At 45.3% G+C, this 26257-nt stretch overlaps 1 protein-coding gene across 3 annotated transcripts; it reads right to left on the bottom strand.

The window, feature by feature from the left end:
* Positions 1-695: 695 nt before the first annotated feature.
* Positions 696-26039, bottom strand: mgat4a (alpha-1,3-mannosyl-glycoprotein 4-beta-N-acetylglucosaminyltransferase A). Of its 3 annotated transcripts, none has more exons than XM_060040428.1 (17): positions 25355-26039; positions 25029-25240; positions 16490-16657; positions 16009-16149; positions 11277-11410; positions 10763-10809; positions 10149-10262; positions 8978-9053; positions 7096-7210; positions 6549-6679; positions 6190-6297; positions 5967-6041; positions 4994-5112; positions 3714-3792; positions 2942-3002; positions 2516-2628; positions 696-2109 (listed from the first exon to the last, which is right to left on the bottom strand). In XM_060040428.1, exons 2-17 carry the CDS (start codon positions 25120-25122, stop codon positions 2083-2085), a joined length of 1602 nt encoding a protein of 533 aa, XP_059896411.1. In that variant the 5' UTR covers positions 25123-25240; positions 25355-26039; the 3' UTR covers positions 696-2082. The 3 variants fall into 3 exon arrangements, with proteins under 3 accessions (XP_059896411.1, XP_059896410.1, XP_059896409.1); XM_060040427.1 differs by having other exon boundaries at positions 25029-25185; XM_060040426.1 differs by having other exon boundaries at positions 25029-26039.
* Between the last annotated feature and the right edge of the window lie 218 nt (positions 26040-26257).

Here is a 26257-nt window from a genome sequence, read left to right as displayed (position 1 = left end):
ACAGAGGGGACGGTGGGGTTGCTTTGACCCGGGGTGGTGAGCGGGATGGAGAGGCCCAATCTCACAACGAAATGAGTCCAGTACAAAAGTGATGAATAAATGTTGAAGCGAGCATGAATGGTAAGTATAATAATCTGTTCCAAATTTTCCTTTGGGGAAAATGCTCAGGCCAAAAGCACTTTCACTTATCCCCTGCGGAAACCATAAATATTCGTATACACACGACCATGATTCTACTGTCAAGTGGATTAGTAAAAGAAGATGAAAAATGATTGAAATCATGACTTTGCTTGTAAATAGGTAGCTTATATCTTCACTATCGGAAAAGCTTCAATCATACCAATATTTACAAGCACTAAATGGAAATGGCACATGTAAAAAAAAAAAAAAAGTATATATATATATATATATAAAATAATAATACAATAATCAAAATATCGTGCCAATCACAACACCACATCACCGGTTTGGTAAAAAATAAAAGCATGCCATGGTATAAAGACATTTGGGTTGATCTTATTTAGAGTTCGGTTCTTAAAAACAAATAAAACCAGTGCATACCTCGCATTTTTTTGTTGTCAATCTGAGCCTCCTTTTTACACGATGTCTTGTGAATGATGAAACGACTAGTCACAAACACACCTGAAACTATATTTTCACTGATTATTACTGCACTCCAACGAAACGAGCCGAAAAGCAGAGAAATTATTTTAATAATTCTGCCATGGCCATTTCCAAGGACCCGAATGTAAGGCACAATTTCCTTTGTACACGTTTTGCACAGATGCAGATCCAGAACTTCATACTAGAGTTTGTCTAAACCCCTTTAGTTCATCTTTCAGAATTAATTATTGTTTTATTATTTACAAGGTTTGGCTGGAGGTTAAAAAAAAAATACAAAGCAAAATTTAAATGAAAGAAATACAGCAGTTTGAACAGAGCAATGAAAACCAGCAAACAAAGAGATAATCAAAGAAATTACATGGGCTGCTTTGAAAAAGACTCATAAAATACACTTAAAACTATCATAAACACTTCTTTATAGAATTAAAAAATATATATTTAAGCTCTTGTACAAATTAATTTTTTATTTCAAATAAATTAAGTCACCTTCATAGATCGTCGTAGTTGTACAATATATCAATATAAGCCTTTAAGAAAACAACCCCAGGACAATGTCTGGGTAGTTTGCTCAAATATGACATTCAGGTCACACACTACCCATGAGGCAGATTGTAATAAAAGAACGATATGGATTTCTTCTAGTTTTACGTGATTGACTGGGAACATTACCAAGGAATGTAAACCAAAGGCAATTGACTTCAGTCAGGATAGGGAACATTTGGCGCATCCTGGACCTATTTTAAGATAATCCTGATTATTTCCGTGGGACTAAACTACTGTTATCCCCTAAAAGATTGTTAAAAACATGTATTTTCTTTCCAATGTCACCCTGCTACAAGCCAAGTTTATATCGAGACTGGTGAGCAGGAGGCCATCTGTGATGATAAAATTCTGCATTACATCAGGGGCTCTGTTGTGGAATCATGTATGCCGCAATACCCATGTCTGCCCATAGGTGGCGACCGCATCAAGCAACCAATAGGGTCCAAGAAAGCACGTCAGCCGCCATTTGATTCGGTCTAATCAGATGGACTTTTGTTCCCATTCGCCAACATTATCTGATTGCGTTCAAAGCTGATTCGTCTTCTGAAGAGCCAGAGCCCGTTATTCAGTAGTAATCACATTCAAACATATAGACTTGGAGCAACAGAAAGTTGCAAAAATGGTGGAAAAAATGTGGACTGTGGGTATAGTCGCCAAAAATAGACATGGAAGAAGAAAAAAATGGCAGCAATATGACAGAGAGAGGGCCGAGAAACGAGAACCAACAGAGAACCGAGAACCAAGAACCGAGAGAGAGATGGCTATAGATTTCATCTGAAAGGCTCAAATATAGACTCTAGTGGGTTGTGATGGTGTCACCGCTGGTTACTAGGCCCCAAAGGGCCCATGTGAGCCGCTTCATGGACGTAGAGGCCCTGGAGATCGGTGATTTATGTGACCCCCCCAAAAAGTCTGTTAGCCCGCTATCCTCTTTATATGGATCTGCAGGTGAGAGACAGATGCATTATGGGTTAGAAAACCAAAGGGCACGACATGAGAGGGAAACATTTCATGCCTGAAATTACACTTAAGGCATTATCATCGTCTGGGTGCAGTCTCCAAACTCTGAATAACCCATTTGCATACGTTTTACACAAGGAATTGTGCATGAACAAGATAACCAAGGTTTAATGACCCATGATGTGAACACGGGCCACCTGGACAAGAAATTATGACACGAATGGAGGCAAACAATATATCATGCTTCTATTCAAAAGTTATGAAGTAATAGTACAGGATTACTAAAGTTGTATCTAATCAAAAGGTAAAGCGACTAGCCATTTAGGACTGGGCTAAACAATGTACCAAAAAAGTTTAACTACAGGGAGAAGAGTGTGTCTGTGCTTACCTCACTGACGATGGCCCACACTGCGGAATCTCTGCGGACAGACAGACGCAGCGCCACTATCGGATTGAAGACGGGATCTACAGCTCCTTCGGCCACACCCTTTTCAAACTGACCTGGACATACAAAACACACAATTACATCATGCTTGCTCAGCATAGTCAATTAGATAAAGACCATGATCAATAGGTATGGGATGGTGACTCTTCAAGGAGGGATCATATGGAAGAAAACCAAGGGAAAGGTTGCAACACAGATCCTCTTGACAGGCTGTTACCCAACTCGTTAACAGGGTGAGGTGCGTGTGTGTAATGTGACCGCATTGTCGATAGGTTTTCCTCCCAGAGGTACACATTATAAACTCTGATAAGGTTGGGTGTGTGGGTGCACCACTGCAGCACTAATGAGTGACGTGGCTGCTGAACTGACCTATTCTGTAAAAGCGGTCTTCTGTGCGCTTGTACTTCTCTTTCGCCTTGACCGAAGCTTCCTGAAAGGACACATAAACCAAAGCAGCCACTGTGAGGATCTCCAGCAGCGTTTTGGGAAACTATTTGCGCGACACGCAACGATTGCTCGCTACAACAAAGCACAAGCGCACATTCAGCATCGCTTCTCCACGCCATGGGGTAGAGATGTGATCCATATCGTCAATCAATACATGGCGTTATCCATGCCAGGGCGGGGTCGGGCCGACTGGATCAATAATCAGATCTTGCACAATTCAGAAGCACTTTTTGGTCATGGCAGTAAGGCACCCCCGGGGTGGTCAATGTCAATACCGGTCGGAGTGATCGTACCATCGTCACATCTCTCCTGGCCTCACTAAGACAATTGTTACCAATATCATTTCGCCAAAATGACTGATTTTGCGGCAGAGTATTACGTGTGTGCATTATGTCTGCCTCTTGAGTCTTTCGTACTCAATGTGCGTTGGTCAGTACAGAGTTTGCACATTTCAACATAAAAGTGGATCCCCAGACAAGTATTTAACTAAATGTCTAATCATAAAGACCAAAGTGCTATAGTGCTTTTGTTAACATTTAGGCAGACGTGCTCACAAGAAATGCTCTAAGGCAACACAAAGACATTTTGCTAGTTAAATTTGGCATTGGATGTTTAAGTGGAGCCACGAGAGTCGGTTCTGATGTTGGACCACCCGGACCGATGTGTTCCTTTGAGGCTGGTTCTGGGTTCTCACCGAGAAGGGCAGAATCTCCACCGTGGTGTTCCTTATCCGGTCCCCTGGATGTTCCTGGTTGCCGCTCCGGAACAGGAACCTGTCGATCCAAACCACATGCATTTAACTACGATACACAAGAATAATTATTTGCCCACTTGGGTGAAATATGCAAATGACAATACAGTGCAATACAGTCTATTACAGGCCTCCCCTGGATTTGCCATAGTGTTCTCTCAGACAGAGGTCGAGTTGGGTCGCCGTGAGGGACGGCACCCTCTCCCAGACCCAACCCCCGCAGACAGAGTCAGTACTACGCGTTTCATTTTGATACGTGGACAGGACGAGACAAACAAGACCTTGCTAGGGGGGTAGCTAGCGAAGTTATACTTGGACAGGTTTTCTGCCATTCTTGAACTGAGGAGCTCGTGTCCAGACTTATAGGCTGTATTCATGGTTAACAGATCAACCCTTGTGTCCAGACTTATAGGCTGTATTCATACTGTTAACAGATCAACCGACCTGCTGCTGACGCAGAAACTGGTTTCTTTAACGCTTATGATGTACTTTAACCTAATGGGGACACATGGTTTGCCAGATCGATAGCATAATGCTGATAGAACATGTAACCTATTAATACATTGTTGTTTTATTAATATTTTAGTGCTGGTTGCTGCAGCGTCATGCGAATGGAGTGAGTGAGCGTCAGTGAAGGCTCTCTTCTTGGCCACCTCCGTCTTCATGGGCGGGCCGACAAGAGCTTCATTGTGAAGAACACTTCCCCCACACCACCAAATATTAACCGCCATATCTTCTATGTGTGCAACTTTTTATTTCCTCAGGTTGCTGGAGATCTTAACTGCCTATTTCTTTCCTCATCACCCACCATCTCTCTCTGGTTGCCTGTCTCTCTCCCTCTGTGCTCTGCAGTGAGTGGGTGCTTGGCCTAGCAATGCTTATTTTAGAAACCTCTCATTAGCACCGCCTTATCCCCAGAGACACAGACCAGCAGGAAGAGACGATGGATGGTTAGCCAGGGTGAGGGGAGATTGCGAGAGTGGGGGGGGGGGAGTGAGTGAGAGTGAGTGAGTCAAATTGTAGAGACACGACAGAAGCTGGATGATTTTACCGTCAGACTGTAAACACGGAACTGTGTGAAAGTGTTTGTCAATGCTCCCCTGTGCCTACGCACCGCAGAGAACACCACACATCCACAAGAGTACAATGCAATCATCCGCAAATCAGCAAGGTGGCATCGCTGACACAACAAGTGATATGCATGCGCAGAGGGCACAGCCTACCTTTCTATGCTAACCGGTCTGTCAAACTTAAAGAGGACGTAGTCTCCGGCGGTGGGGGTGACGGCCCAGAAGAAGTCCTCTCCCAGGTAGGTCTTCTCCAGGGTGTGGCCCTGGTATACCTGGAACACACGTCACACACCATTGCTTTTTGAGCCCCTTCCCACGGTGCTGTGTATACTAATTTATCAGTTTGGTCAATTATTTAAATATTCACATTATTGCCTGCGTCACCCGGTTAACAATCCTGAATTTCAAATTTGCTACACTTCTTCCGCTTCAGCTGGTTTCAGAGATTGGTGGAGTGTGGCTCCGACGTAAACCAATCACAGAGAGGACAACGGTTCCGTAAGCAAAGTCGCCCTCTGTTACTCTCTCCCTGGATACCAGTAGTTTGAATGGTGAAAAATACAACTTTACAAGCATTGGGAACATGCATGCGTGTTGTGCTACTTTGGAGGTAGGAAACGGTCATGCCTGAAAAGAAATACAGCAGAGACATACAGACGGCGAACGAGGCAGCTGCTGCTGCTTTTGCAGCAGCTGGCCTCGTATTGTTGGCGGTGAAAAATAGTATCCACCCCTTCACAATCGCTAGATATTTATTCCGGAGTTCATTGTGTGAGATTTTCCCTTCATGATAAAACCTTTGCCACGTGCCATGAAGTCATGGAGCTTCACAGATGGCACACGATGGCAAGAGGGAGCCGAGCCACATGTTTTTCTCAGGCCTGACGCTGGCTGTATCTTCATTATAGCACATACACGCCTGTCCAAAAGAGATTGCAGCTAGCATCCGTGAAATATTTTTTTTATCTGCCTAATAAATGGGCTGCAGTATGCTCTTTTCCCTTAGTTTAGGAGATGAAGGTAGTGAAGGCAATGATGTTTACTATTTGATACGAGCTTTGGTCAAACAGCTCCCTTCCTGATGCCGGGAATCTAGCAGCGGAGGTGGACCCCATTGTGTGGTTACCTTCATCGAGGTAGACACTTCAGCCGGCGGATTGACGTGGATCTTGTGAAGCAGAGGTTTCAGGAAATCTTTGTCCTGCACAAGCATTAGAGAGGAAGGACACACATCTTTACAGGAAGTGGAAAGAGTGATGAACGTGCAAGAGGAAGTGATCTAACCAAATACTCAAATAAACTAATGCTTTTGACCGTGACAACAGATACCAAAGGGGAGGGAGGCTTACCGTGAGTTTTTGAATCTTTCCAGCGAGGGAAGAATGGAGGCCCACGTGCTGGAACAGCGAGGGCCTGAACCGCACTCGCAGACTCGACTTCTGCCGCTCACAGTGCTTCTGTTCAGGGGAAGAGCGTGGCGGTGAAGGACAAGCAGCAGCAAACACACTACTACTGCCAACACATATGATACTAACGCACGCACGCACACACACACACACACACACACACACACACACACACACACACACACACACACACACACACACACACACACACACACACACACACACACACACACACACACACACACACACACACACACACACACACACACACACACACACACACACACACACACACGACATACCGCATCCTTCTCAGGATTGCAGACTTTGACCCAGAGAATGTGGTCTAATAGCCAGTCGATGGGTTTCTCCTTATAAAACATGAAGATGAACTCTACGATCAGGTTGAGGTCGGGGGCCTGGAACATCTTTCCTGGAAGGAAGAAGAACAGGCTGAACTGGTTATGGCAGTCAACAGAGCCGGCAATGCACATGATTTAATCTGGTCATTTCCTCCAAGATCAATTAATGCTGAAGGGGGTTTCGGTGTGTGGGTTAAAGTCCCTTCAAAAACGTCACTGTGATATAAACCGCAGATAACCAAGAGTTAACATGACAAACCATTATGGTGCTGCAATGCAGATCAACAAACTTAAAACTGGCCAGAATGTTCCAAGAGTTTGTTTATAATGTCAGTGGCTTCTAGCGGCAATATGTATTTTTTTGCTTCCACGCCATTTTCTCATTGAAAAGACATTCCATACTAAAAATACTCCCCAGTGTGTACGAGTGACGTGTGTGTAAGTGTGAGTGTGACGTGCACGTGTGCGTGCATGTGTGTGTTTGTACCAATGAATCCCAGCTGAGAGAATTCCAGGATCATCCAGTCCTCAGAGGATAGCTGCAGGGCGAAGTTCTTCATGGTAGCAAAGTAGTTGGGCTTCGCAACAATGTCGTCTTCCATCTATGGGGCAGAGGGATTGGTCAATGAGATGAGGCCGTGATCCCAACATTACAACAGATATTAAGATCAGAGATAGATAAACAACAATACATTTGATGTGTATACCAGCACCAAAATGTATACATCACCTACAATGCCGCTTGGTCACAACCCACTCTGGACTAAAACAAATCACAATCCCAAACAGATGTTCAAGTCACTCCAACTTAAAGTTGTAGGGAAGGAATCGAATGACATACCGAATCTGATGTTATAAGAAATTGTCACAATATGTCATCCATATCATGTTTTCGGAATTGTCAATAATTAAGCATTTTTCTCTAGAGTTGCTGTCCCGTATCCAGGTGTATATGGCGATGGGAATACGTAGGGATATGTATGTACTGACTCCCAACATCTTTTCACAGCCAACAAAGCCTTGCCACGAGGGTTGTGAACCGCTGTCCTATGACACCCCAAACCAGAGGAGCCAAAGGGACATTCCTTCGCGTCTGCACCATAGGTGAGAGAATGCGTTACTGAACAGCGTTGAATAATTTAGATTCACAAGGACACATGTTATTAACCGTTAAACAAATTGGGGTCTGGAGACCGAGAGCCACTGGAGAATTCTAAAAGGATTAGGCAGATGCCAGGAATAATCTTGGCTCTGCATCGGAATATACTTTACACGCAAACAGGGTATTTTGTGTCAAACACAAATCCATGAGGAAATGTAGCTTGATCATGCTTGTTTTGGAAGTTTGAAACATATTTTGTCTCAAAAGGGTATTTGTCAAACTTTGATACCAAAATATAAGGGGGGTGTTTGTGTGAACATGCGCGGCTAACTCCAGGGATTCCGAAATGTTGCTATGGGAACATTGATTGGGTACGGAATTATACACAACCACAAAAACTGTCTATGTACACAAAAACTGTTGAGTTGAGACTGTTGAGCCATGAATTCTTTCACATTAGAAACATTTTCCAACATCTACATCCACCAACCACATCTACTGGCTGTGGCCTATTGCGGTTTGTAACCAGAATAGCGCAACAGAGAGTGACGGCTTATGCTTCCAACTTTGGAACCATATACCGTACAAAACATGGACAATTACAGCGCAGCAGTCTGTTTTGTAAGGGATAATGTACAGCGAGCTGGTCATTATCGCAAATCAACCCTTGAATCAGCGTGAAGGGTTCAACAAAGTCGCCGGCTTTATTGGCTACTCGATTTTTTTCGTTAAATTACAGCGTTCTATGATCTGCTGTTTCTGAATAGCAGACCGCTGCCATCAATAACAGACCATTGCTATGGAGGCTATTTCCAACCGTAGACTCTAACTGACTGGAAACTGGTTTTAGCGGAATCAATGAAATGTCAAATCATCGATTTCGAGTAAGGGTAACAGGGTACCCTCCGGTCCGGGTTCATTTAGAAACGAAGTCCGGCTCGCTGTACATTATCCCTCACTTAGATCATCTAACATAATCTATTCATGGTAAAGTTGCAGAAGGCAGGCTCCAAGTGGCAGCAATATGCAGTGTGTTCAAAACACACATGAGTCAGACTACATTAGATTTGCAATTGCACCAACCAACAAGAATCAATTAAAAAAAGAACACACACACACACACCCCCAGTGCCTACATACTCAAAACATCCTAATCGCATCATTATCTTTAATAATCAATCCTAAATCAACAATGCGATGTTGGCCCAGGCTGGACAGCTGTTTTCCACTTGTGCTTTGATTGTCTGATTGTGATTGCAGTGCATACCTGTACATAATACACTCCTTTGCTGACAGCGTACATCATGAGGAAAGAGTAATCCAGGTTCTGTTTGGTGCGCCACCTGAAAACAAAACAATGTGTTCCTACAATTACCATTTAACACACTTAAACGCCCTCACTATTTGTTCACCATAGTCTTCCTGAATGTGTTCTGTGCACTATAAGCCTAAAACACACAGAACAGAGTTTTGAATATATTTGGCTCTTTACAGCGTTTAAACAAACAATAAACTGTTGTCTTGGTGCGCGTGGGCTAAAGCTTCGTAAACACAGACAACCTACAAAGAGACACACACGCACACAGTGTAGGAAGTCAATGTGTTCGCCCACACACACACACACGCACACGAGGCAGGTGGCTGGGTGGTACTGTTGTTTCAGATGTGGGAGGGTTTCGTCGGACTTGTTCATCATTTAGTCGTTGGTGCGCATCAACACACACACTTTGTGAAACAGAAAATACTTAGTCATGCATCCGTATTTCCATACAGACACACAGATATGCATGTACGAACATTGGAACTTGAACATGTGTGCAAACAAATGCAGATACAGAGTGGGCTGAGAGCAAGCCATGCTGTCTCAGTTCAATGCATGCACTGATTTCTGAGGGCAGTTGTTGGCTGACTCTGAACATGAGCTCACGAAAAAAGTGAGATCCACACACACACACACACACACACACACACACACACACACACACACACACACACACACACACACACACACACACACACACACACACACACACACACACACACACACACACACACACACACACACACACACACACACACACACACAGAGACAGAGACAGAGACAGAGACAGAGAGAGAGCAAGAAAACAAGCGAGTGAGCGAGATAAAGAGAGCTGCTGCAGATGACCCTGAGTTGACTTTGAGGAACGCCTGTGGAATACTAAGCACCCAGGCAGCCTACCTTAGAGCCCTCCCCTCCTCCACCTTCTCATGACTCATCCCTCCTCCATTCACTGCAATCCTGGTCACCATCCTCATGCGTCTCATTCCTATCTGCCCCCTGACTCATTTCCATTAATGACTCTAATCTGCCTCCCTTTCTTCTCTCCCCCCTTCCCTGCCCATCCCTCACGGGGTGGGTGAGTCGCTGGGTGGGTTGGGGTCGAGGGGAGGCTCACCTGACCCTCTCCCTGGAGTCCCCGAAGGTCTCCTTAAGGTTGGTCAGGTCGGGGTAGTAGGCGGCGGGAGGGGAGATGAGCTCCAGCAGGCCCGAGCTGAACTCTGTGGAGAACCTGGGGGGGAGAAGGCGTTGAGGGTGGGCGCAGGAGATTTAACAGGAAACTGCCAAATAGAGTTATCGACCAGGGGTTTACTTCACAATGCAATAACAACATGCTCAAAGCGCCGTGAAAAGAAGACTTTGTTTACGGCTGATTTGGTCGATGAAAGTCCAATAACGTTCGAGATAAAAGTATCCGATATCCGATCATGCAAAGCAATTTCCTAACACGTAACCAAATAACGTCCGTCTGTATTTTTATGGAAGCTTGCATACTAGGAGGCATGGATGTGCGTTCACGCATGGGTGTGTGTACACTGTTAATGGGCGTCATGTTGGACGATGCTTGTGTGTTGTATGTGCTTGTTAGGTTTTGTATTGCATATTGCAGTGCGTCAGGGTTAGTGGATGGCCGTGACTGTACTTTGTGTTTATGTGTGCGTTAGTGTTGGTGGGTGTGTGTACGAGTGCCTCAAGTTTGGTGTCTGGTTGGAGAACTGTGTTTCCACTTACTCTTTCTCTAGTCCGGCCACCACACTGTTAACGTAGTCCACATCCGTCTGCAGGGACAACACAATCAAATGGAGTCAGCAGACTTCGAGCAACACAAAGATTCAGGGAGTTCCACATGATTGTGTGCTTGTATGCAAGCGATGTGTTTGTTTATATGAATTTGAGCGTGTGTGGGAGAGTGCGAGAGAGCATGTGAGAGTAAGAGGGAGCGTGTGTGAAAGTAGTCATTAACACACACACACACACACACACACACACACACACACACACACACACACACACACACACACACACACACACACACACACACACACACACACACACACACACACACACACACACACACACACACACAGGTACAGAGTGCCTTGAGAACACTGCAAGCATCTGGCACCCGCGCGACAGAGTGTGAAATTGTATGTGACAGAGTGAGCGCGAGTGCGTGTGCTCTGCTTGTGCCAAGACTACGCATGCGTTCAGCCAGCGGCGGACCCGGCCTCGTCGACGAGCTCACCTCTCCAACAAAGACGATGATGACACAGTCCAGCTTCTCCTCCGGCGACAGTTTGTCGATGAGCGAATGCAGCGTCTCGGCCAGGTACGACTTCACCTTGCGCCGCACCGTCGGGATACCCATCACCATGGAGACTGGGGAGAGGGCGGCAGGGCGGGGGTCGTTAGGACCGCGCTCCGACGGCCGACCACCCACGGACCAACGGCAGACCGAGCCGTTAGCGGGCAGAGCAAGTCTGTACGCTCATGGCTTACAGTCCTAGCTGCCCCATTGGTACTCCCAAAGTGGAGACCACAATGAGCAGTAACAGTCCAAAGCTAACAGCCCCCCACCCCTGGAAACACATTATTTTTAAAACAACAAGAATAAAGACAACAAGAACAACAGGTGCAATGCAAGCGGTTGTACTCGGGCAGATCACTGGAGTTCAGCTGCTCTGGGGAAAAAGAGAACAAAACATGGAGGACTGGAGAGGGAGAGAAGCTATTGTCGTCTCCTTATCACTTCAGATGCAAGGGATCTGAAGGAGGTTATACACAGTTTTACAGACAGACTCTCTCTCTCTCACACACACACACACAGAGAGACAGAGAGACAGAGAGAGAGACAAAAGAAAACCTCTGTACCAGAGATGGACAGCTCCAGCCGTATGGGACTGAATCTGACCAACTGACAGACAAGGATCACTTTCACTGTTTTGTGAGTGAATGTGTGTGAAACAGAGAGAGAGTAGGGGGAGAGAAAGAAAGATGGTGAACCGAGATGGCTAGAGTAAGGGGGGAGAATGAATGAATGAGTAGGCCACACATACACACACACACGTCATCTGATACCCGTCACTTGTGTGCTTTTTCTTTGGCTGGAGAAAGGATAGAAGTAGACGGCATCCTTAAGTTACTTGTTAAGTAACAGTCTGAACCCTTTGCATTTTAGAGTCCTCATCCGCCTTGAAGCTCACACGCAAGGTTTAATTCTAAAGCCATAGTATCAAGAGTTTCCTATGCAAAACATGTTTCGTTTGAATAACAAAGCAATAGCAGTCAAAGGAGACTTATCTTGTAGCCAAACGGTATCGTATGTTGTCCACAGTCTATGAATAATAATTAAAAAAAATACGTAAATCAGCCGAGCCATGTCATTGAAGTGCTGCAGCTACCCTGACTATTGGGAAGCCTGGCCGACGTTAGCATATATGTGACATAATGGTTGAAGGTCGCGAGACAAAAGCAATGCTTGCCTACCGTCATTTGGACACGTAGGCCATCATTTAATATTGACTGAAGTGCGTGCGTAAATATGTACATGAACGTGTACGAGGAAAAGGCGTAAACAGCTTTGACATGCATGCAATGATGTCTGGGCTGGGTCAGAATGTGTGTTGGGGGGGGGGGGGGGAGAGAGCTCCAATCCCCCAGACCACTCACCGCAGCGTGGAGAATCTGTCCCCATTTCAACGCTTTGTGTTTCCCAGCGCTGCGAGCCATGCAGTGTGAAGCAGCGCCCACCACTACCAGCAGCAGGAAAGTAGGTCGAGGATAAAAGCAGAGTGTGGGAGGAAGGCAGCGAGACAGAGACTGACGGAATAAGGGAGGGCGGGAGACGGCCAACAAGTGAGGATGTACGCAAACCACAGCGAGGGGAGCTCTGACTCCAAACGGCCCTAGCCTCCCCATCTCCCTCTCTCACACTATCCCCAATCTCGTGTCCCACTCGCCACTTGAACTTACTCGACAAGACTAAGTGTAAACGACTGATTTGATGAACCGTACAGCCCCCACCTTTTGATGGATATCCCACTGAGCTTGCAAATGTCCACAATATAAATTGTAGGCATAGGAACTGATCAGATAATAGTGATGTGACAAAGGAACATTGTCAGCATGCAGGACTCCTTCAATAACCGGATTAATTTTACTGGAACTGCATCCGGCCACATTAAAGATGAAATTAAGCCTTTATAAATAAAACATAGGGCTGTTGAAGGAGTTACAGCAGAGCAACAATCTCCCCCCTGCACTCCTCCATTGTAACCAGCAGGCCAGCTGCACATTTGTGACATTAGTGACATTTCCCACAAAGCACCAAATAGAACAACAAGGACCTACGATTAAATCCACTTTGACGTTAAGCCACAGATTAACAAGTACCTTATGAAATGACACAATCACTGCTTTAATATCTTGATGGGTACACGTTTTATTTTAGAAATCGCTCCCAAAATAATCTGTCAACGGTTGTGTGATTTACCGCCTCAGTAACCATGACAACAAGACGATCAGTTGTTGTTGTTTTCCAAAAGGCAGCCTTTTAAAGTAACACTAACACAGGCGTCTCTATATATCTAAATAAGTAGTTTGTCTTCAGCAGTTGGCTAAGTCCATGAAAGGATTTTTTTTTAACGATGTATTAATGTGTACAGAAAAAGAAAAAGGAGCAGTTTGGCGTGTGGTTCGTGTTGGACAGAGCCAAGTCACATGCCTGCTTGTTCCCTCCACAGATGGCTGCATTGATTAACTTAAGTGTATCTGCTGCGAGAGATGGACATCTCCAAAAATGTGACTGGAACGTCACTTCTGTAAGTGAATAGCGATTAGTAGGACCCGGGAAGCAAAATTTACGTACATGAATACGCAGGCTTTGTGCCAAAGCAAAATGGCTTAGGCTGTCAAGACCAGGCAGTATCAGAGCTTAACTGCCCCTTGCTGCAGTCACATACATTTCCTGTAATCTATATTTTTATTTAAAGTGGGTAGATGTGCTAATTGCCAAGGCTATAAATATGTGTGTCCGATAGGGAAGAGTTGAAAGTGGTTAAAAGAACAACAACACAGATCACAGGCCAGTAGGGTGCGTCTTTAAAAAGGTAGGTGGGGGTTTGGATTGCATGCCAGAGGAGCATCTGGCCCATTGATTGCCAGTCCCAACAGAGGTCTGAAACAGACAACTGCTGCCTCACAGGAACCACTGTCCCTGTGAACGGACAAGACGCAACACGACTCACTACCACCGCCGCCTCCATCACCACACTGCCCTGCAGCCAGTCCACTCTTCGGTTTGAGGGTTCAGCTTACAGTCTCTACCCATTCCAGCCAAGGTGTACTGGCTTCAAGCCCCAATGTCTGCAGCCTACATGAGAGGCATCCTCAAGCAGGATGCAGGTGACACAGGACTCTATGAAGCATGAGCAAAACAGACGTTTTGCATTGATGTAAAGCCTTTGTAGATGGACCGGTGGGCTAGACACCTGAGAGGACGTGGCTGGAGAGGAGCAGAGTGATGAGGCGAGAGAGGAGATTATCCCCCTTTGCCTTTCCCGCTCTCTCATCCCGTGAGAATACCTTCTACCACTCATGGCTCACAGTGCTTTAATGGGAATGGAGAAGCTGCAATACTGTTTACTTCCCTGCTACTCCTCCTCCTCCTCCTCCTCCTCCTCCTCCTATGTCTCGGACCCCTTTCCCACCCCCTAACCCATTGTCACTGAGCATCAGGAAGCACCCGTTTATGGACCAACCCCCCTTTCCGTCAACGACAGTCCCCATACTCACTCTGTCACTCTGTCACGCAGCCAGGCCCCTAATCCTCTTAGAGAGAACGCGATATGGCCAGGGCGCCCATGCCAAGTGCAACACTGTGCAAGAGCTTGAGCAGGGGTTTGAATTGATGATGATTTTTTTGCAGAATAAATAAACAGAGGGAATGAAAAGACCCGCGATTGGGACGGAAATGAGATTGGAATGACATTTTCTTCAGGACCAGAGGCTAAAGTCGAGACGGCAGACTTTTATTCTTGAACAGCTACTTCTAATTCCTGTAAAATGCTTTTGCGTAACTAACGGGAGTTAAAAAAAATAAAAAATAAAATGTGCAGCTACCTTGGCGTTCGCCACCTGCAAAGGAAAACATATTTTTTCCGGAAAGTGGAGCCAAGACGTGCCTTGGCTCGAAACGAAAAAAATAAGCATTCTGAAATGTGCGCTCATGTGCGCGCTGTGTACCACGCACACACTGGAAAACTGTGCAAAATCAGCTGATCGCAGCGTTCATTTTGTGAGATATCCAAATGCTCTGTGGTCAAGCTGATACATTAGGTTGCATTGAACATTGATGTCTTTGAAAATGGTTCAATCGTTTAATAAATAAGAAAGCTAAGGAAAGCTTCCAAAGAACTCTTCCAATTTTGCAACAGATAAACCCCCAGTTTATTGCTGCATTGATGCTTCCTTAACACAATTTAAACTTCTGACTTATGGACTGTTGTGTATGGACTCAACACTGTAGGTGGGGTCAGGGGGCATGGGGGAAACCCTGCAGCTACATGAACATTTTATTTTCATATAGCAGCCATTAACGTTGCAAAATCAAAAGTCATCAAATTCAAGGAAATAACTAATATTCCTCCTCTTCACACAAGCTGCCTGATGCGTTTTTGCTATTTTACCATGTTTTACATCAGACGGTAGCCGTCTCGACCGGGCTGATAGTTCACCATGGAGATCGCCATGAGAATGGATTGTGAGGTTTGATGTGCGGCAGACACCACTGGAAGGCGTGCAGCAAAAGCGATCGTTCCCTCAACCAAGAGGATCCCATCGGGGCATCAGCTCTGTTGCCAACTGAGTCACCCGAGGCAATTAACTTCCAAAATACATGGCACCCGTTTGGCACGCAAGGATATTGCGTGCTCATGTCCCACCTGCGAGTGTTTTTGTGGGATTGTGTGTGTGTTTACCTCCGGTGCGTCCCAGGCCAACCTGCACTGCGGGCTGCAGACTGCCATCATTGTTGAGCAGGTGAGGCAGGTGGTGGTAAATGTTTGGGATCTGCAGGGGCTTCCGACTGGCCAGCTCCTTCAGCAGCTTCTGAGTCTCATCTGGAAGCAGATGTCAACGACAGGTTTAAACACGGTCCTGGTCCTTCCCGACTGCACGGCTAAGAAGCGGGTGAACGCCGCCTCTGGATTGACAATAACACCGGCTCCTTCCTCTTAACGCGTCGCTAGCATGCATCTGATGTTAATCTATATGGTAACCAGTGAATAGGGAACACCGGACGGCATAGAGGAGGTAGGATAGACAGACTCCATTAGATGAAAGGAACTCAACGCTTCGACTTGAACGTCGAACCATTAATGGCCAACTATGCGTAACACCCTCCAAATCTCCTCCTGGCTTTTTATCATCCCCAATCTGTATGTGTGACGCACGAGTTACCGGAGAAGTTGGAGATGGCGTCCTTGCTGCCGTTGGTCTCGGCGATGGCCCGGCGGAACTGCTCCAGGATGTTGTTTAGCTCGGAGGAGCGCTGCAAGGTCCTGTGCTCCGCCACACGGAGGCGCTCTCTCAGGACATGAAACTCCCGCTGGGAGGCTACCAGTTTCTCTATAGGGGTAGGGGAAAGGATTTGATTAGAGATATGTAGCCGTTAAAACTCCATGCCACACCACAAGGTCAGGTAGTAGGTCGGCCGTCCCTCAACAGGAAGTTCTTTCTGGAGCTCACAAGCATGGCTGGTGAAACAAACTGCCAGCTGCAGTCTTAATGTTCTCGTCGGAAAGGTGTAAAAAATATCGTATTAGTCCACAGAGCCTTTGCTTTCATGTGGATAGAACCATAACTCCCAGATTAATCTAACCACTAACTACTACTTTTGTACCCGGAGGCAAAATCTAGGTGGTTTAATTTTAGTGTTCTGGCAGTTTATCAAGTTCTGAGATAGATCCTGGCGATACATAAAGTTTGAACAGGGCTCCCATTTCTTTATACTGCTTGGAGTGTTCCTATTTGAGGGGATAGAAATGAGAAAGGGGCAGACGGCCATCCAAATAGATAAGCAACAGAATTCCCCCACACATCACTCCTATAGTATCCAGCTTAGCTAGGTCTCCCTCGTGCGTGCTTAGGTACGTGTGATATGGATAGAATGTAGGCTGCTCGATTATGGGAAAAAAAAATCATAATAACGATTATTTGTCAATATTGAAATCACGATTATTCAGACTATTATTTTTACAATTTTGAAAACATGATGTATTTATTCAGCAGGTCTCTCCCAAAAACACTTAGTAACTGCGATCTTTGAAATGTCGCCTTAAAAAAATACAGAAAATGGTCAAAAAGAAAATGTTCCAATCTAAAATATTTTACAGATATGTATCCAGCTGTTTCTATGAAACATAAAATAAATAAATAGTAAACTAGATTATATTAGCTTTGTGATCGTTTGACGCTAAAATCGAAATTGAAATTTGATTAATCGGCCAGCCCTAATAGAAAGTATGCCTGTTAATCCGATCTCCCCATTTTGCAGGGTATAGTAACCATCTGAAGACCTTTCCCTTCTCAACAGCAGTCCCTTCATCTCCACCTCTCGCATCTCTCAATGCGTCTGACTCCATGGGTCTGTGTCTGACTCTGTGCTATTGTGTCCACTGGGCCTTCCCTGGCTGCTCCGTCCACATGCAGCCTGTTGTGACAGATGCTGTCGTTGGGTTTGGGGTCTTGTGCAAAGGGCAGCTCCACGGAGAACAAACAAGACTTTCATCTTTGCGGCGGCGGCCTTTGATTGCCAGAGCCCCGGCGCTGAGGGTGAAACCACACCTTTAATCCTGCTGAGAAGGAGAAGGATTGGGGCCTCTCTGGGAGAGGGGAGGAGAGGAGAGGTCGCATAACAGGATGCCAAAACAATAGCATTGTTTTCTGTTCAGGCTAGTTGTTTTCCCCCGCCCCACTGTGTAGACCTAGCCTACAGTGGAACTAAAAGCCTAGCAGGTGAACCCAGCCCCATCTCCATCTCCGTCTCCCTCCCTTGTTAATCCCTTATGCATCTTCTCTTAAGCAACCAGGTAAACAGTCATCCTCCGCCATGGGGGATTGTGCAGAGTGATTGTGCCCGAGGGTGTTCAGCGTCGTTAGCGTCAGCGTTAGAGCTTCTCTTGACATTCGACATGTCAGCACAGCCTCAACTGCTGAATACATGTTAAACGTGAACCTTCAAGCTGGTTAACCTCCACCCACCGTGGACAGCAAAGGGACCAGCCTTTGAACAACACCTGTCATTCCGCCAACCCCTTGCTCCCCATTGAAGTCTGTGTGTTGCAAGAAGGCTGTAACCTCAACAGTGCAGGCATTATATCGAGGCCAATTAGATAAAAGGGCTGAGCACAGTGAACCCATTTGCCCATTAGCCCTACCTGTGATCTGGATCACATCTCGAAAATCTCATTATTCTCCTCCCCTGGTCTGGCTGCAGATGAGGGAAGGGTGGGGGGAGGGCAAAGTGGCTGTAAACCCAATGCACAGCAGAATCCTCCTCTGCACTAGCCACAGCTCTCTTCACAACAGACTCACCGCAACCCCCCTCTGCATCTCTCGTCTCGTGCCCGTCCCTCATCTTCTACTACCCGTTTTGCTCTGCTCTTCTCTGTGTCTACTTCAAACCGCCTCTGCTCTACTATCCCTCACTCTCCATCCCCCCCCAATCACCCCATCTAACCCCCAATCACCCCTCTTTTATCCACACGTCGAGATTTTGCTCTCCGGCCACCAGCCTCCTGTGATGTGGCACCCGTGAGGCGTCAGCCCTGATTGCTGGCCTCCATACATTCCTGTGATTTATGAATGAGGAAGGACGTGGGAGGGGCCACGGTGTGCCATGAAGGCAGCCGTGACCGCAGTACCCTGCCCCCTTCCTTCTGACAAGGCCTCTTATTTATGTATGTGTACACATGCACTGAGGTGCACACATATACACAAACACTGCATGTGGAAAGGCCCACCAGTACCTACCCCTCTACCTCAACCCACCCCCCCCCACCCGCCCCAATGAAAGGGAGCCGTGTTCCCTGCCAGTGATTGAGAACTAAATCTAAAAAAAAATAATAAATACAAATGTGGAGCCTTTCTTCCTGGAATGAACTACAGGGGTTGACACCCAATTGACTAAGAGGACCTGTTTTCTGTAAGGATTTCCTCCATCGCTGAGTTGTGACCAAAAACCATGTTTAATCTAATAAAGAGGGGATGTGTGATGCTAAATCCATCCACGTCAATAACTTATTATGAACAGAGCAAATAAATCTATAATTTGTCTTAAGATTTTGACATGCATCAAAAAGATAAATGACTGTGAGAAGCTGAAGGACTAAGGTTCTCCCTCTGGCTCCAGACATTAAAGGGGTAGTTCAGAAAAACAGTCTTACCCACTCCACAGTACACCCGAGGTAGATCAATTATAATGCCAGACTATAGATGTAAATGTCTGTGTTGATAGAATAATGTTAGAAATAAAGCTAACCTTGCATCGCATGAATCATCGCATTTTGAGGGACTACTTTCTCAGCAGAAGCGGAATTTAACCTAGGTATCAGTCCGCCGCTGCCGTAGCCTACTACCAGGAATATAACGCCGCTGCTGAGACACAGCAAGTCCCTCAAAATGCAATGCAATGCAAGGTTGGTTTTATTTCTAATATTATTCTATCAACACAGACATTTACATCGACCGTCTGGCGTTATAGTTGATTTGCCTCGGGTGTACTGTGGAGTGGGTAAGACTGTTTTATTAGCAGGCTAGTATTGCCCGTTGCCGTGCGCTAGCCTAGCACGAGCAAACTCTGCAACTAGAAGGACTCCATGAAATGTGTTGAAACCTGTCTCCAATGATAAAGAACACCTTGACAGAACACTAACTTGGGATTCAGGCCCTATGTCCAAAATTCGGAAATACCCCTTTGAAAGCATCACTTCCTTACCGAGAACTCCCCAACCCTCAGTGTTTTATGCAGACTGCAAACTGTAAGAGACTCTGTAAATCTGGGTTAGCGGTTCAGAAAGGTGTCGCAATTTTATGTAGAGTTAGCTCTAACTCAGGTTGAGTTAACTCAGTCTACCGAGATGCAAAACGTTCTGGCTCTAGCAGCATTCAAAATCACCCGACACCCGTCCTTGCATTGTTCCTCCTGAGCCTCTGACATCCGGTTGTTAAGAGATGTTGGCGTTAGGCATCTGCTGCCAGACTGCAGTGAACAACATGGACTTGTAGGCAAACCACTTGTGTGGTTTGACAGCTACTTTGAGGATCTGAACAGCTCTTCATACTGGTGCACCTGCCACCCATGTGGTCCAACGGTGCCATGCAGCTGCCTTGAGCAGCAGGCCATTATCTTCAGGTAGGGCAGATGTTGCCGAGAATGAGGCGTCAACCCAGTTACACCTTACTCCTAAAGCACATGGTACGGTTTCACTTTACCACTATTCAGAACTTGTGGTTTTGACTCAACTGCTCGCTATGACTTTACAGTTATCCTTTGACAATGCGGGTTTTGTGTGCATTAGATCAGATCGATTTTGTATCAATTAAAATGATATTGGACCTTGATCAAGCCTTTGCAAAGATAACACTGATCGCTTTTGGCATTTGCCAAGGGATCTTGATACTGGATAGGTGTGTGACAGGTAATGATACCATCTCATGGTGAAGCAATATACATGAATATGTCATTAGCTGGACAAATACATTATCATACATTACCAAACATGTTTCTGGCTGCTGAATCAACAACAAAAGTATCAGTGTAAGGATTTAACTAATGACATAATTGCTACAGTTTGCTAGGGTTCTGAGTTCAGGGTTACAATACAGTTACCAAAACAAACCTCCTCCACAACACAAAAGTTACCGTCAGATAGGTAAAAACAAGCATGACATCACTTTGGGGTCTTATTGCACACGCAGACAGTAGTAGTATTGATCTGGGCTAGTATATTCCAACGGAGGGAATGAAAGCCGATCCGTGGACAGGTGAGTGGTATTCCCTGGGGGACACTGTGCAAGGGAAGAAAAAAATACACCGATGGGCACGCGCCATCTCCTCTAAATCTTCCTATTTCCCTGATTTCGTTTTTTCCCAAAGTGGCTTTCCTTATTCCCTGTATGCCAAACCAGGGAATGGCATTCTGAAACCAGGAAATGGGTTCAGAACAAACCATAAGAAATGAAATGTGATTTGGTTCTTTAGGATTTGATTTGATTGTGCCAAAGAGACAAAAGTGTGTGCGTGCGTGCGTGCGTGTCAGTTGCAAGCTATATTAATTGGGTAATACAATCAAAATATTGGGGAGAATGCTTAGCTGGGAGCCTTTAGCCAAGATTCATCACTAAAATAAAATGTCTCTGTTCTATTCCAACCAAACCCGATAATCGATTTTAAATCAATTATTTTTTCTATAAATGACAAATGTATATTTATTTGAAGAATAACAATGATTAACAAAAGCTAAATAACTAACACACGTCTCCCACTCTGCTGCGTGCCTCAGTTTCAGATGTTGGATTAATGTGTTGCACTGCTGCTTTTGTTTGACACAGACTTGAGGCAAACGCTACACTAATTTCTTTCAGCCCATGCTACCATGTTTATATTTTATTTTTTCTGAAGAGGAGTTGGCGTTACTATGAACTACGGGACCTCAGAGAAGAGGATATTTCTTTTTTAATTGTAAACCAAAAATTTTTGGTTTAGAATTAAAAAAAAAAAATTGATTAATCGACAAGCTCATATCAGACTGACTTCCAGGCCTGAATCCTGCTTCCTGAACTCCCCTCAAAGTGTATTAGTGTATTTAGTGTGTTCCAAACACTGCACTGTGAGATTTGAGAGGCTTACTGCAGACCACAAAGGTCCGACACCCGCTCCCAGACAGCACAATTATGACCCGGCTTCTACTATCTTCTTTCCCCTTTTCCAAAAAGTTACCAGGTCTACACTGGCAGGCTTACTTCCTTCTCCTCTTTCAGAAAGAAAGTATGCGACAGGCCAATACACAGCTTGCTAGCACTGGTATGCGTTTTGTCACTTCTGCACAATCAAATCAATACCCAACTGTTTTCCAAACACCCTTTGGGAATCACTGCCAGTGCCAACACATGTAGAATCAGCCTAGCTAATCGGGCACATTCACTGTAGCTCCGTTCCCATTCCCAGCAATAGAAAATGAAAAAGCACAAGTATGGAAGAATGACATCCAATTATACTCACACACTCCTGCTTACACTCCAAATTCATTTCTTCCCAGATAAGACTTTACCCAACAGGGAACAACCGTTTAAGACAAACAATGGACTGTGGACTAGATCATTCTGATGACATACAATAGAGGAAGACGTAATAGAAAATTGTGGAACCGAGACCATGAAGGCAAGCATGTGAAGGGAACCACATGCTATTTCAGCAGGTTGTTCACAACTGAACAACCTGCTGAAATAATGAGCTCACGAGACTGGGGGACAGAGCAAAGGCTGTGAGAGTAGATGGGACACTACTTAAAAGGCTGCTAGTCAGTGTGTCCCGTTCGCTTCACTGATGGGCTGATATTGCTCTTCTCCTTGAGTCACATCCTCAACTAGATCCAGCCCCCCATGGACCACTTTACACTTTTCTGGCTGGTTGCCCACTCCCAACTAAATAAAAAGAATAGATAAAAGCCAAATACATAAATCCATTACAAAAGGCAACATTCATCCAGACATCCGGCCCATTGTAAGTCTTCTCCATTCCAAGGGCAAAGATAAGTTCCTCTCCACAACAACACCCTCCGCTCCCACTCGGCCCCTCGGCCGCCACACGTGTTCCCTTCCACACATCTTTCCTTGGCCATAAGCACACCCTTTCTGGAGCTATTTCAGGGACCCATTGTGTTAGCCCATGACCAACGGGAAACGGGAACAAATGGATTCAAGGGAGAAACTGTCTGGACGGGAAAAAACGGAACAGTATCGTATGCCAGGTTGCTGTTGACTCAAGCAACCACAGCCCGTCAGTCTAGGATCTATTGTATAGTGCCGTTAGAGAGTCTACTGCAATTGTAACTTTAAGTCTTTTAAAATGTATCATCCTCCATGTCAGTCAATGTCATGGAGAGTTGGCACATAGAGGACTGTTTATGACAAGAGTACTCGACTCATTCAAACAGTCAAATGAGGAGAAACAATGTAAGTTAGGAAGGCTGCAGGGAACTTGTATTTTGGACACACACGCACACACACACACACACACACACACACACACACACACACACACACACACACACACACACACACACACACACACACACACACACACACACACACACACACACACACACACACACACACACACACACACACACACACACACACACACTCTACAAGCTGAGGATATAGGTTAATGTTTGTTGTATTGACAAGTCTGATATTTTGCTTATCCTGAAGGATGGCTTATATAATGCGTGTTCCTATCATTTATGACCAATCATGACATCACACCCAGACACTTCTGGACAGAGAACTGGACGTGTCAGCTTTTAATTTTTTATAACCATACACCATATGGAGTTAATTATTGTCTGATATAGTCCAGAGTTTTGAGATAATTAACTATCTATCTAACAACTAACTTGTTACTAACAAACTAACAAAAATATAGATGTTTGTTTCTACAACACCACTGTTGAAGTCTGGAAACCAGTCCAATGTTAACTGTTAAAACCGACGGTATACACACGTCATAGCTTTAGTTTGTGTTTCTACGCTTTAACCATTACCAAAAAGCCATGTCACATTTACTTGAAGATTTGCTTCCAACGTTACGGCCTGCGTGTTGTCTACATTCGGCCCATCCAAACACAACAAAGTCATGGAAGGCAGCATCACCGTCTGTTGTTACAATACTTCCCACAACCATGGCGACAGAGACAAAACTAATTGTTGGCTCAAAGTTTTAACAATGGCCGTATTGCCAGGCTTTTTATCTCTGCAGCCTTCCCGTGGACAGTCTGGTTAGTTTCAGCAGGTGCTGAATCCTCTCCAACCTGCCCTTTATAAATCACGGTCAGGTTTTATCAGAGCCCCCGGGTCTGCTTCAGAAGTGGTAATACTTCAAGCTTAACAGTTTCAATGATTTGATAAGGGACGAGGCCAGTGCTTTGGAATGTAGGCCTACCTAAAAAAAAAAAGGTCTAATGTATTTACACTCGGCTCATAAGTCACTAAAAAAGTAAAGTAAAGTCTAGACTAGGGCCGAAAGCACCAACCCCCCTGGAATTGACCCTGGGAAAGGGGTAGACTCAGAGCATCAGCCAGTTGTTCCAGACGTACATCTTACCAAGGATGTTGGACCAACATGGGGAATGTTCAAGATTAAACACCAGTGTAATCCGATAGGAACTAGTCCAATTCAAACTGCTTCCAACTGTGCTACCCGTTGCATTGTGTGTACGGCGAGAGTCACACATTATTCATAATCGATTAGTTAAGCCAATTATCGATCACTGAGAGCCGAGCCGTCAAAAATTGAAACGAGTAGGCTACCCATGATGTCTACATTTTTGATGTTCCCAAAACCTAAACCGCAACCGTATCTTTAGTCAATATAACCCTCATTATCTTAGGACGGTCTCTTGTGGTTTTAGGTGTTGGTACATTGCACTAGGCATTTAAAACGGATGCAAAGATAACCGAGGAGAAGCTGAAGATAGCTGCAGCCGTCCCATGACATCTCCAGATATTGTCATTATACGTTTTGACAATATCTAGAGATGGCATATGGCACGCTTATAGGCTTACATTCAGTCTCCATGTCGGTTTGATCATTGCAGATATCCGTCTCAACCAGCTAGTAGTCAAAACAGCCTGCATTGGAACGAGCCACAGTAACAGCAAACCATCTCAATAAACACATAGAGCAGAAAGAAGAGTATGGGATTGTTGTGCTTACCTTTGCCATTCTGCCAGGCTGTGTACCAGGACAGGCTGAGAAACGACGTGAAAAAAATAATCGCAGTGGCAACCGTTCCATTTCTGAGCCTCATTTCATTTCAGCGATCCCCTCCACGACACACGGGGACCCCGGTCTGCCGTGCCTCTCTCACCGCCTTCAGGACGTCAAGCCGGGCGTCGGTGAATGCATATGGTGGCCACAAAATGCCCCTGGGTTAGTGACGGCGAGCAACAGTGAAGTAATGAATATGAATGATTCCGGATGTGTACCCCCGGTGTGTTTAAGTCTTGTGTTGTTGTGGTAGTAGCCGTGGGGGTCTCTACCGTAAAACCAGGAGGGCTGTTGTCTAGCTGCTCCTGCGCCTTTCCAGATCAGTCACGAGGCATTGGCAGTCCAGAGTCCCGATGCTTTTTACAGGCTTCCGTGACGCGCGCGACTCGCATGGCAAGGTAGAGAGCCGGAGGAACGACACACCGCTGGACGTCAACACATGACAGCCCAGACAGACCTACTGCTATACATCCACGACACAAACCGCACCATTAGCCCACAACAAGTTTGACAGCTACTGGGTTTTGACGTCGGCTGGCTCACACGGTCGAGTGAGAATGTATCCAGCTTTAAAAGAAAGAAAGCATGTAAGTTTAGAGATTGTCGCTCAAATATCAACCGAGAAATAAGTGTTTCACTCGATAAATAAGTCGTCTCTCCTCCAAACAATACCAATTGGCCGGAGTTTCTAAGTTTACTGAGCTAGAGTAAGGTTACGCATAGCATGAACGCTAGTCATTGCAGCATTTCAATGCTGCAATGAAAAATTAGAAACTTGACGGAAGTGTACTTTGCACGGCGTTATGGATTGTATCCAATTTAAAAATGACCTTATTAAAATACGATTATGACAGCACGGAAACCGATATCAATTGAGCGTTTTATAGTAAAAACGTCTGCCTTTTCCAGATGTAGCGTCACAAGTCACAGATCCTTGTCATTGGTCTATGGGTGGGTGCGTTAGATTTAATTCCCTTTCCAGGAAGGGTAACGATATCAGCTGAAGCAGGAGGTACCTTCATCCTTAACTCCACCTCCCGGTTGACACGCAAAATGTATTAATCTTTGGAAATGTGTTGAATCCATACATTCAACAATTTCCATGCTGCAGTGCACGGTCAGCATTTGTTTAGTGGAATCCTTTAAAACAATCATTGGATTTGTATCGCATTACT

Source organism: Gadus macrocephalus, chromosome 20 (genome assembly GCF_031168955.1).
Source record: "Gadus macrocephalus chromosome 20, ASM3116895v1".
NCBI lineage: Eukaryota > Metazoa > Chordata > Actinopteri > Gadiformes > Gadidae > Gadus > Gadus macrocephalus.
Note: the sequence above shows the minus strand (reverse complement) of the source record. Positions and strands in the feature narration are given on the sequence as shown.

Excerpts from the sequence above, each read along its gene's own strand:
- mgat4a (XM_060040426.1), bottom strand. The coding sequence starts at position 25,122 with ATGAGGCTCAGAAATGGAACGGTTGCCACTGCGATTATTTTTTTCACG. Across the intron at positions 10,810-11,276 it reads TCATCGTCTTTGTTGGAGAG|ACGGATGTGGACTACGTTAA; the intron begins GTGAGCTCGTCG and ends TTGTCCCTGCAG. Across the intron at positions 10,263-10,762 it reads GTGGCCGGACTAGAGAAAGA|GTTCTCCACAGAGTTCAGCT; the intron begins GTAAGTGGAAAC and ends TCTCCCCCCCAG.